This window comes from Carassius auratus, chromosome 8, assembly GCF_003368295.1.
Source record: "Carassius auratus strain Wakin chromosome 8, ASM336829v1, whole genome shotgun sequence".
In the NCBI taxonomy this organism is placed as follows: Eukaryota; Metazoa; Chordata; class Actinopteri; order Cypriniformes; family Cyprinidae; genus Carassius; species Carassius auratus.
In genome coordinates, this window is record NC_039250.1 from 9480468 (window position 1) to 9492662 (window position 12195).

The 12195-nt window shown below is 37.1% G+C and overlaps 1 protein-coding gene across 5 annotated transcripts in view; it reads right to left on the reverse strand.

Annotated features, from left to right (window-relative positions):
* The window catches only part of nfic (nuclear factor I/C), a 100582-nt gene that overhangs the window by 10717 nt on the left and 77670 nt on the right, over nt 1-12195 (reverse strand). For 4 of the 5 annotated variants that reach the window (XM_026269592.1, XM_026269591.1, XM_026269593.1 and 1 more), the window contains 4 exons: nt 11816-11926; nt 10414-10598; nt 6610-6769; nt 5104-5189 (listed from right to left, as the gene is read on the reverse strand). In XM_026269592.1, the coding sequence (XP_026125377.1) occupies nt 5104-5189; nt 6610-6769; nt 10414-10598; nt 11816-11926 (542 nt within the window). The remainder of the gene's footprint in view (nt 1-5103; nt 5190-6609; nt 6770-10413; nt 10599-11815; nt 11927-12195) is intronic. The other variant, XM_026269594.1, reaches the window with a different exon arrangement.

Sequence of the window (12195 nt, forward strand, 5' to 3'; positions counted from 1 at the left end):
GTCCATGAGGATCTAAACAATGCAAACGCACACCACTCTAAAATTTATAACTATGTATATTTATATACTCAACAGAACCTAATCAGTCTTTCTGATAATGGGAGGCAAACACTTAGTCGGTGGCCAGAATTGAGGAACCTATTAAAACTAATACAGAATTAAAAAGCTACAAGTGCCAGAGAGAGAGAAAGAGAGCTCAGCAGGATCCCACCCAAAACCTTTTAAAAGCATAACAGGATTTTGGCTTTCATTCACAGACCACTGAAGTCTTTTGAAAATTTGACAAGGTTTAAAAACAGAAAAAAGGAGTTCAAGCCATAAGCCCCTGGCTCAATATTTTCCACTAAGGTTTAAGTAATTTCACAGCAGTCCAACAGACGTCTAACTACCCCCAAATGAATTGATTTAATAATGCTAAAAAATAAAATTTGTTCCCATTCCCTGCTGAAGAGTTTGTGTACATCAGACTGATGGCTTGATTCTTGATCAACACCAAACCACAGACAAATGACTCCCAAAATCCACAATGCAGTGCCCAGATATTAGCACACAGCCTTGAGAATCTACATTAAAATCGTTTGACACATTTAGGTATAAAAACAGTGTGCCAAAGAGTTTTGGCAGCTCTTGCTCATTGATCAACGAAAATGGCAGTTTCGCAATCTATGGACCACATGCACCACCAGTTATCTAAAATAACATGCCAAAAGTTATTATTAAGCGACTAATCATACATTACTTCCACACCTTTCAAGTTTTTACTTCATGAAATCAGTCTATTTTGACTTCTGTTCGCTAGCTCGCTATGAATGGAGTGATACTGGAGCTAAGATTAACCTCACACAACCCATGACACTTCAGCAGACTTTAGAAATTACTGCCAGGAAGAGAAATACGTTTATAACGACAGTCAACACTGCTGGGAAATGCAAAGATGCTGTTTTCTGAGTGATTACTACAGTGGATTGGGATGCAATTTTCCCAAATCATATTTGGTGTTGATTACTGAATCAAAATCCGAGCCCGTGAGAGTGGGCAGTGTGGGGATCGTACTGGTTTTCAAGCCCTGTGAATTTGACAGCACAATTACAGCCACTCCTTTGTTGAAATGCATTCCACCCGAAACCGAAAGGCTAAATGTTATCCTTGAATACTCAAGAGGAAAAACTGAATTTATAAATATATTGTGGAGAAACACACACAGACATATATATATTCTCCAGAGTTCTGGATATCATCTTGGCTTTGCGTTCAAGTGACAACATGCCATTTTACCACACTGAAAATGTCTCTCGATGAGATAAATCCACAATCCTCTTCCTCTAGAGAGTCAAGTTGAGATTAAATAGATTTCCAGTTTAATGTTTGTTATGGAAACTCAGTACTTTCTTTGGTAGGAAAATGTGCCGCAACATATGCCTCTCTTCTTGGTTGTAATATTTTTGTAGATATAATCTCCCGTCTCACCTCAAACTGATGGCCTGCTTAGAATTTATACTTAAATATGATCAAAACAGCTCAAGAAAATGTCACGTGTAGCGTCGTCTCCTGTATTTTCTTTGATTAATGTGGTGAAGGCTAACAGAACCGGGCCAGAAAGTGGGGAGGCATTATCAAATTCATCTATACAAATGTTGATACAAGCAAATCAATGCAAAACCACAAGTGAAACTGACTAAAGAAGTTAAATTAAGCAGATATTTGCCATTACCACACTGTGCCATGAAAATGACACACTATTTGCTTTCTTCGTGGAAGTTTTTAGTGGTTGCTGTTGGTGAGCCGAATCAGATCAAACAAATTAAGGCTGATTGGTGGAACAATAAACAAACTGGTTACAAGAAGAGTGGCATGAATGAAAATTAAAAAAAAGCTTGACTAGCTAAATATGAGCTTACCATATTGATACAACTTCTGTTATATTCATTAAAAACCAACAAATGTTCTGTTTTACAGTTTATAAAAGATATATAAATATTAAGCCACTCTAAATCTGAATATAGCCAAACTCCAGATATGGAAATTATACAATGTTAAAATTCTAATACTTTATGAAAACATCAATCATTTACTTGATATCCATAATGACACACAAATGTGATTTCCAATCATTTAAATTGTAAAGACAGCAAGTTTAAGGTACAGGTGTTAAAATTAAATCATAAAGTTAAAATCTGTAGTGTTACCAATCCATCTTTGTCTCATCATTACAGACTGTTCTCTTTTTCCCAGTTGCCTGATATTTCCATTTTTCTTTGCACTAGGGCACATCCAAAGCTCAAACTTTCTCACTCCCTCAGCGACACAGCGACCAGTCGAGCCCAGGCTAACAGTGGTTAAGCATCACTCCAAACTAAATATTTAGTTCCCTATAAAAGCTATAGGCTTTGTCTTGGTGACAGGTGGTTTAGGTTAAGAAAATATAAAGCTGAGACGAGGGCAGGTTCACAGTCCAAGAAGGGGGACATATTAGACCACAAGGGCCTAACAAATGACAGGCTTTCCCTTTAATTGCAATGCTTCAGGAGAGCTTGGGGGTGAGGCTGAAATACAAGCTCCTCTAAAAACAAAGACTGTTAGTAATGTACCTTTTAATCAGAGAAAAGAAAACAACAGAAGTCCATTAAACTGAGTTTAATACAAAGCCAAATAATGAGAGAGGGAAGAAAGAAAGAAAGAAAGAAAGAAAGGAAGGAAGGTATATTAAAATATGTTTCATGTGCAAAAAAATAAAAAAACTGTAAACAATACAGTTAAATAAACAATATTGTTAAATACTAATGATTATAATGATTATTTAAATTTATTTTTAAAGGCCAAAACAGGTATGACAGGAACTTCAAATTTTTACTTAGATTTTTACCAGTATTATTTTAGTATTATTTATATTATACTATTATTTTCTTTATTAATATTTTTCAGTTACTTTAGTTTAATTACATTTATTTTTAAATCTTTAAAAAGTTTTCAAAGTTTAGTGTCTTATTAATCATTTCCAGTTGCCTTTCAATTTTTGACTTTAGTTGCCAAGGATAATTTATTATTCTTCTTTTATTTATATTTTATATTTAAATTGTATTATATTTAATACTACTAATTACTATTAATTATGTTTAAATGTCTTTATTTCAAATAACAAAAAAAGTCTTTAGTTTTAGTTGACGATAATAACCCTGCTTTCCACAGTGCAAACAAAAGGAATAAAAAGGATAAAACAAATAATTTTTAATTAACAAGTTAACTGTTTAATGATAATCAAGTCTTTTTATATTCAGGTAAAAATAGTAATTGGACTGTGCTTGTTGATCTAATTTATGTTGTATAAGAAAACTAAATAAACTAAAATAAATAAATAAAAATGTCTTTTTTTTTTTTTTTCTGTAAAAATCACTTTTTACAGGGAAAGAAAGAAAAAGACAACCGTGTTTTGTCAAACTAGGCCTGGACAGTCAATGACTCTAATGTTAGTCTCGGTCGTACAACACAGATTGGTCAGTTTGATTGGTCACAGTGGTCTATTTTTTTTTCCACTCCCTCAAGCACAGGTTCATCTGACAATTACATCACGTCTGGTTTCCCCAGCAACCAGACAGCCCTGGACATGACCATCACGGAGCAAATGAACGGAAATCACCCCCCACCCCCACCCCACGGTCATTTGACTTCTTCTATTCCCCTTCTCTAAGCTCATGATACTCTCAAAGGGACACAGACACAGATCTAGATGAGAGCCAGACAAGTTCAGTCTTTCCCTAGTGGACAACATGCAAAACAAGAACCTAAAGAAGAAGAAGAACCGTAACTGCCGTGTACCTGCTGTCTGTTTGTCCTTTGTCAGGCTGAAGGTGTTCAAGAAATGATCTCTAATGCACACTAACACACACTAGTCCTCCAGTATTCATTGATCACTCTTCTGTCTCTCTCTCTCTTTCATCATACGGCTCAGTCAACTGCATTTACACTTTTTTATGGATCTGAAAAGCACTGCAATGCAGCAGCGCACTCGGCCATGCAGTTCAATCACCTCCACGGTTCAGATTTTACCTGAGCACTGCCGCATTCCCCAGCCAAATCTCAGCTATTACTGATGAAGACCTCTTAAAGTGTTTATTTATGGGCTCGTGTCCTAGAGGATTCATGAAGCATCACAAAAAATGTCAGATGCTATTTTGTGCCTTTTAATCAGGTCAGGATTTTGCTGAGCATGCAAAAGTTTCCCATGTGATTAATAAATATGAAGGCTGAATTCATAAAATTATATGGTGGACTGCAAGAAAACCCATTCGTTTAATAATTGTTTTGTCTTATTTTCAAATAATAATAATAAAATAATAACATTATATATATGATATAATAATAATAAAGCAAAAAATGATTTCCTTGGTAATAGAATTGTGTAAGATGTTGTCAGAGAATATATTTAGCAGAATACAGTTTTTATGCTGGGTCATTCCGTGTCAACTCAATTAATCAATTTTTGATTTTGCTAATATTTTTGTCTGAAGAAAGATAAACATGATTAAAAAATTTGCTTAATTTGAGCATGAAACAAACAGCAGAATTTATTTTTAAAACATGAAATAAAATATAAAATATTTAATATAAAAATATACATATTACATAATTTTTTTCATCTTTAAAAAAAAGAAAAACTATATATTTTTAATTAATTCCTCAGACATTCCATGAATTACCCATATATTGGTTAAGGTGTTGTATCTACACTGGCTATATATTTAATGTGAAAGACTACATTTCATTTGGCAGCTGAGGGTCCAGCGATAGATACTGGATCTGCTCATTTCTGATCTATAATTGAACACAGAAGGCTTGGGTCTCTCAGAGGGTCCAGACTAGCGCTGCTGTAGTGTTTCCTCAGGGCACTGGGGTTCAAGGGAAATTTTAAAGTACTGCTTGAAATCAAGATGGAATTTTTAACATTTTCATGGTGGTTAGCTTTCTGAGAGTTATCAAGAAAAATAAAGTTTTCAGTAGTAAAAATGCAGTTATTCATTTGAGATGTGTGTGTGTGTGTGTGTGTGAGGGGATGATCTGTGAGTTTGTGTCTGAATAAACTGCATTTGGAGGTTTGTGTTGTGATACCTGTGCCTGATACAGACTGCCAGTGTCTCGAGAACCAATTCCTACGAAGGAGCGGTTGGCAGGTGGCGTCCCGGGAGCAGAGTATGCTGAAAGAAAGAGAGCAACTGGGATTCAAATGTGACCATAAAGTTATTCTCAAATTCTCAACATCACGGGAATCTCTGTAAGGTATAAGCAGTGATATCAGTTTCAAAATGTGGTTCCAGGTGGATTTAGTGTTTAAAACACACAGTTTAATATTACTCTATTCAGTACGGATCTAAAATGCAGTTTAAGGGCGTACGGCATGCATCTGTTTCACACAGGCACTAAATAGACGCTGAAAGTGTGTCACAGTTTCTGTTTGTTACCGTCAGACTGTGTAAATAAATATTCTGTGTGTCGGAGGCTTCTTCTGTTGTCTGCTTATGAAAAACCAGTCTGTTGCGAGTGAATGTGCTCCTTCAGACTCAGCATTCTCAACAATTACAGAAGCTGATGTGCTTTCTTATGTTTCTTTGAAAAATTCTCTTTGTCTTGTTGGTAAATAAAAGAACACGCAACAATCTACGCATTCATCTTTATTATACATCTTTGGATAAGCTGAAGTAATTATGGGACATCATTTTAGCTGAATAATCATGCAGAGCATTGAGTCTGACTGTGTGAGATGGTGTATCGAAGCGATTGATCATCTGGGATTCTGCAGCACAGCGGATGGTGAACATATTGAGCCGTTCTCTGCATTAATAATTAAATTAGCATGATTAATGGACAGGGCAGCAAGCACTGGCCCATTAAAGCTGATCGACTTGTCATCCCAATGTATCTGTGTTTATATGGTTTACTGATGGAAAGGCACTTTCCTTTTTTCTCTAACACTGAAATTGTGTTTTTTTTAACAGACAGTTCAGTTTGAAACTGTTTTAAAATCTATATGAATGCGCCGAGTTGCAATGTTTGCTGGCAACTGTAAAAAGCCAAAAGTTCTGCAAATTAACTACAAAAAACACAAAACATTGTTTATTCTGATTATTAACAGAAATAAATAATTAATTTTTAAAAAGGAAAAATGTAAATAAATGCACTACCATTTTTGAGTAGTCTCTACTGCTCACCAAAGCTGCTTTTATTAATAATTAAAAAAGTAAATAAAATATACTTAAAAATGTAATTTATTTAATTCCTGTGATGGCAAAGCTGAGTTTTCTGTTGAAAGTGAAAGAAAAAGCTAAACTAACTTTTGTTAGTTCATACATTTTAATATACAATAAAATGTGCTATCCATTTAAAAGCCAAGACAACTGTGTGTTGTTTCTTTGTGATGTGAGCCAGACCACTAACTCTGAGCCAGCCATCTTCATTTGTCGATTAAGGTTTCTTGCTTATTGAATCACTCTAAAAATGTAAATCCTGGGGTTTCACTCTATTTCTTTGTGTGTGTGCTGCTGTCTGGATTTTTGGCTATAGGTATGGTTCCCTGTCAGAGGTGGGACAGAGAGGACGGGTTGCAGGCGTCCCACTTACTGGGGGAGGTGGGTGAGCTGGCAGCTGCGTCTGCAGAGGTGGTGCTGGATTTGGACTCTGGGGGCAGCGTCAGACGGGGCAGGCCGGGGGGTGGCGGGGGGGCCAGCATCTGAGAGGAGATGTAGTGACTGGATACCTTCACCTGACCACTGCCATTCAGCTGCAGAGGAAGAGAGGGCAATAGTCAGCCACTGAGGGGAGGGATACCTCACTGCCTCTACACAGCTAGCATCACAATACATGCATCTACTGTCTCTGTCTTTGTCTTATGCTCTGTTTAGCTCTGTTTTTTTCCTTTGATGCTAAAATTCTTTTAGATATCTGCATATTAAGGACTATGATTTTAACAGTTCCTTAAGATGTTAATCATTTTTGGTCAATGCAGTGTTCCATTCAGTTTAGAAATTGGAATTTCCAACTTCCTACTTGGAAAAGTGTAAAAGAACGGCACAAAAAGATTTCAAACTTTTCAAAACTGAGACTGATAAAGATGCATGACACTGAGGGCAAAGTTAATTGTAAACATACATTTATACTTGATTACATTTACATTATAAATGGCAGACGCTTATATCCTAAGCCACTTACATTACATTCAACGTTTACAAGATATTCATCAGTTCATGCATTCCCTAGGAATCAAACCAATGACTTTGGTGCTTCTTGCACCATACTTTATTGTTTAAAAGAATGATTTCAAAATTACAGATAATAATACCTGTTAAGCTAATGTTTATAGAAACAGTTGGGTTAAAAATAGTACAAAACGATCTCTGTTTATATTTGCATGCCTGCAAAAACAAATGCTAATGCAGCATTGCCATTTTGCATGCATAAGAAGAAACATAATAGGACAACCTGTAGAAATCTAGGGGGAATATCTTGCATCTGGCATTGAATGGAACACAGTATTAGGAAATACATTTCATTTGTTGTATTAAAAAACCTCTACACCACATTAGCTTCTCTGCTGCCCAAACCGGAACTGAATACCGTTACATTTCAACGCATGCCTGGTTATGTGATCTCAACACAGAGATCATTTGTGAAAGTGAAAGTGAAAGTGAAGTGACATTCAGCCAAGTATGGTGACCCATACTCAGAATTTGTGCTCTGCATTTAACCCATCCGAAATGCACACACACAGAGCAGTGAACACACATTTCTACTTAAAACTCAATTAACGGGGGATTCCTCACTGACAAGGTGGGCTTTTGATAAAACTTGACTGTCTATGCAGTAGAAAGGTGAAATTAAAAAAAATATTGCTAAATGAAAAACAGATAAAAGGGCTGTGGCATAGCCAAAAAGGTAGGGGAAACTTCAACACCCATAATGCAGTGGACTCAATGCAACTGTCCAGGGTACATGTAATGTGGAGAAAGAATACACATTGTTCAGTTACACTACTGACACTGTAACAGTTTTAAGTTGCTAGAATTATTGGCAAACTTATTCTCTAACACTGTTAAATGTTGCAAATCTCAAAATGAATATCCATTTTTCAATGTAAACATTGTGATGTTGTGATGTCTACGTTCACTAAGAGATTTTTTCAATCAAGCTGTATTTGTCTGAAGTCCTGAATTTCTTTAGTTTTCAAAAAGTGGAAAAAATGACATGGTCTCTGAAGAAACTTTAAAGTCCAGTCACATATCTCCACCTCCTCCTACCATCAGGAGTTATGTGGGAGAAACAAAGTAACGTTGTGCACACTGTTTTAGTGAACGGCCCATTATGTATTGCTCTATCGCACTAACCTGGCCGCAAATCCATAAAACCCTCCATCATGCTCTCTTTCTCTCTCATGGTTTGGCTCTGGTTTGCATTCTCGCGGGTAAAACTGCACACTCACTGCCCTGCACAACAATAGCTGGTGAGTGAGTCAGCGGCATTGTGGGTCGGTGCGGCTGTTCTTTGTGACTGCATGGCTACGGTCAGACTGCAGTAGGGGGAATTTCAATGAGTCTGCAGAATTGGCGGGGCACGGTCGCCACAGGGCAAGATTCATAAATGTGTGTCTCTCTTGCTCTTCCCCCATTTTTGTGCCAACATCAGCAACACCCCTAGACAAAGAGATCCCCTCCTTTTTGGCTGTATTTCCTGTTCTCTCACTCTCTCTGCCTGACGTGGAAATGGCACATGACTTTCCTACAGGCACCCAGAGGATAAGTCATTCACACTTTGTGTTAGTACTTTATGTCACTGTCAGAATGAAGCTATCCAGCCAGTGCTAATTCTTGGTCCATGGTAAGAACAAGCAGAATGATCCCAGAGCGGCTCACCCCGTCAGTGATGTTACTCGGATGACATCCTGGGTCATTATGGATCATTAAGTCATTATGAGAAGAAATAACACTCCAATAAAGTGTTTGAGCTATTTCAAATGTAAGACACTACAGCTGTACTGCAAAATAAATTAAAATTAAAATTAAATTAAATTTATGCATTTAGCAGAGGCTTTTATCCAAAGCCACTTACAGAACATTCAGACTATCAATTTTTACTTATCATAAAATACACCATAACAAATTTAAACTTCAACTTAAAAACCTAATTCGCTGCCTTAAATGTTTTAAGTATAATCAATTTTGCTATACGAGTTATTTGAGCTTAAATTATATTTTAAAAATCTGACTAAATAAATTTTATCTTATGTAAATTTTTTAAAAATGGAGAGAAATTGGTTAAATTAATTTGACGAGTTAAATTAACGGAAAAGCATATGTTGCCATAACTTACTGATTGTATTTAGGGATGCTCTGGTATAAAAAAAAAAAAAAAGAATTCTACCTGGTAGGTCGATATTTATTTTCATGAACCAATAATCAATAATTGTCCAAAAACCAAGAAACAGCCCCTATTAAAATTCTATACTGTTTGTCTAAATAAATTAGAAATTAAACCGTGAAAACTAAAATAAATAATTTTAAATGCCACAAGAGAATTAAGGCATATTTATTTATAATTTGATGAGACACTGCATTCAAGATAAACATGTTTTTAAGACTAACTTCAGGAAACAAGCTTGCTCAAATAAATATCACTAAAATTTCAAATGTTTAAGCAGTGATTTTGAATTGGTGTTTCCTAAACTCCACCCACATGGTTTCCACCCCCTTGATATGATAAACCCAGACAAACAGGTTCTCATCTGCTCAGAGCAACGCAATACTGTGAGTATTTGTGAAGAAAACAGAGATGATGACTCCAGGTGACTTTAACGGAAAGGGTAAAGTCTGATCGTGTTGAGGCTGCTTGTTTCTACTAGACCTCCATGAGGTCCACTAATGTTTTTTCTGCCAAAAACAGTCAAAATGTTGCTGTTTTAAACTTATTTTCTTTCTGTCTGTCTTTCTGTCTTTTTTTGCTCTCATTTTAAAAGGAAAGTTGATAGAAGTCAACATGAATATTCTGTTATTATGTACCCGGTGCATGTGAAATGAGCAAATAGTGCTTTTCTCCAACCAAGTCAGGAGATTCAGATATGCTGTTTTATGCCATGCTGTTCATGGGATATGGAAAATACAACCCCTTTATGCACAAATTCAACTAATTTTTAATTTGGCATACTAACAGATCCAGTGTTAAATATGAATAAACACGGCAGGCTCAGAGCTGTGCTTGGCTCACATATGGGACCGCATGGGGTCCTCCCAGAACTATGGGTACTGGTTGGTTTAGCTGAACAAGTGAGGATGATGTTTGGGTCATTTTGGATACGTTTTCATGTACGCTTCATCTGTGATTGTTAGAGTGTGAATGAAAGCTGATGTGTTGGCATGCTCAATGGGATGATCTTACCGGGCTGGGCTGTTGATTGGACGGGTCACAGGCCAGAGAGACAAGATCCTTGAGCGGGTCTTGAGAGCTGAGGTGAGGGGGGTACCGGATGGCCGTGTGTGGGAAGTAGGTGGAGGCAGTCTGGGGGAGAATGGGTCCGCCAGGGAAGTGCAGAGACGAGGAGGGATGTGGACTTCGAGAGATACCTGAAAGACACAACGATATTCTGCCTTATTCACTGGAATTATTCACTGACAGCCAGTATGGTGCTTTTACTTATTTTTTTGTAATTTTTAGCCCCTGGCCACTGGATGAAAAAGAGCTTTCATTAAAATATATCATTTTATGTTCAAACAGAAGAAAGAAAGTCATATAGTTTTGAAGTGACATGAGGGAGAGTAAACTATTTTTTCTAAAACATCAAATCTTACCAACCCCAAACAACTGAACGCTAGTGTACCTGTATATAAACAAACACTCATCCCTTGCATTTTAGTGACACATTTGATAAAACTGCATACTCTATAACTAATGTCTTAATTAAAGAGCTCTTTGTTGAGTTGTCAGGTCCCTGTCAGATTTAACCATCATAATTCTCTACAGAACACTTTGTATGCTCTAACACATTTGGCAGAGCCCAGCAGAGGTAATATCAGCTTGATGCTTCAGTGCAGGCAGCATATGGCTGACACGCTCCACCAATTCATCTGAACAGCCAGGCTAATTGTTAGAGCATAACTCAGCCAGCTGTGAGGCTCTGGAGACGACAGATCGCAGTACAACTAGAAGAAATGACCTGACAGTACTCTCCTCTCAGCCCATTGAAATTGTGAATGATTTCTCTGTGCATATTTAATATATTTCAACAAGCCCGTTTATTACCATCACCTGCATTCAGATCTGCCTCTGTCCAATTAACAACCGATGGATACAACCAAGTCTCTGCACTCTACTTTTTTTTTTTCTTCAATAACCAGTTTCATGCAAATATGAGTAACAAAACGGAAGAAAAAACTGTTGCTACTTACTTTAATGCATGTCCCTGGTCTTATAAAGGACAATTCATGTTATTCCCAAGGAAATAACAGTTTTGGCTTATACTCTTTCATCAAAATGTAATAGCTAAAGCCCTGATGTTACTCTGACTTTTCACAATCGAAACAATTCCCGCTAGCTAAATTAAAGCCCCTACATGTTTTCTTGTATCAAGGTATCAAAACATGTTGCAAACCATATCTTTTTTTTTTTTAACAGGGCCTTATAAAAAGTAGGCTGCACATGATATGATGATATTAGCAGAGACAGTTTTTATAACCAAACACAACAGTCGAAACTGTACAGTATATTTGTTCCTCTCAGCTAGCCGTTTGCGGTGTTGATGACAGAACAGAGAGATATATGCATGTGTGTGTTGTCCCCTCACCGCTGTGCACTGCAATGACAGGTCTGTGGTGCTGTGTGAAGCCGAGACGTGGAGAGCTCTCCTGAGGAGATGGACTATCCATCTCTGTCTTCTTAACTGTAGGGGAGATTCCTGTGTGAAAAAGAGAGAAAAGTAGAGAGAGATGGAGGAGGGGGAGGAGAGCTTGCGCTTGGCTTATACGGAATACTGCAAATTCAGCTCCATTGTTCTATACAAGGACAAACTTTTCTGAGTGTAAAGGAAAGCTTAGTCAGCTAATTAATGAGCACTGCATGGTCACTCTCGATGCTTCTGTCAGGTCACAGCAGATGCTTCTAGCTACCACAACTGACCACAAGGTGGCGCAGTGTAGTGAGAGTTTGGAGTTTGCTGCAGTGCAA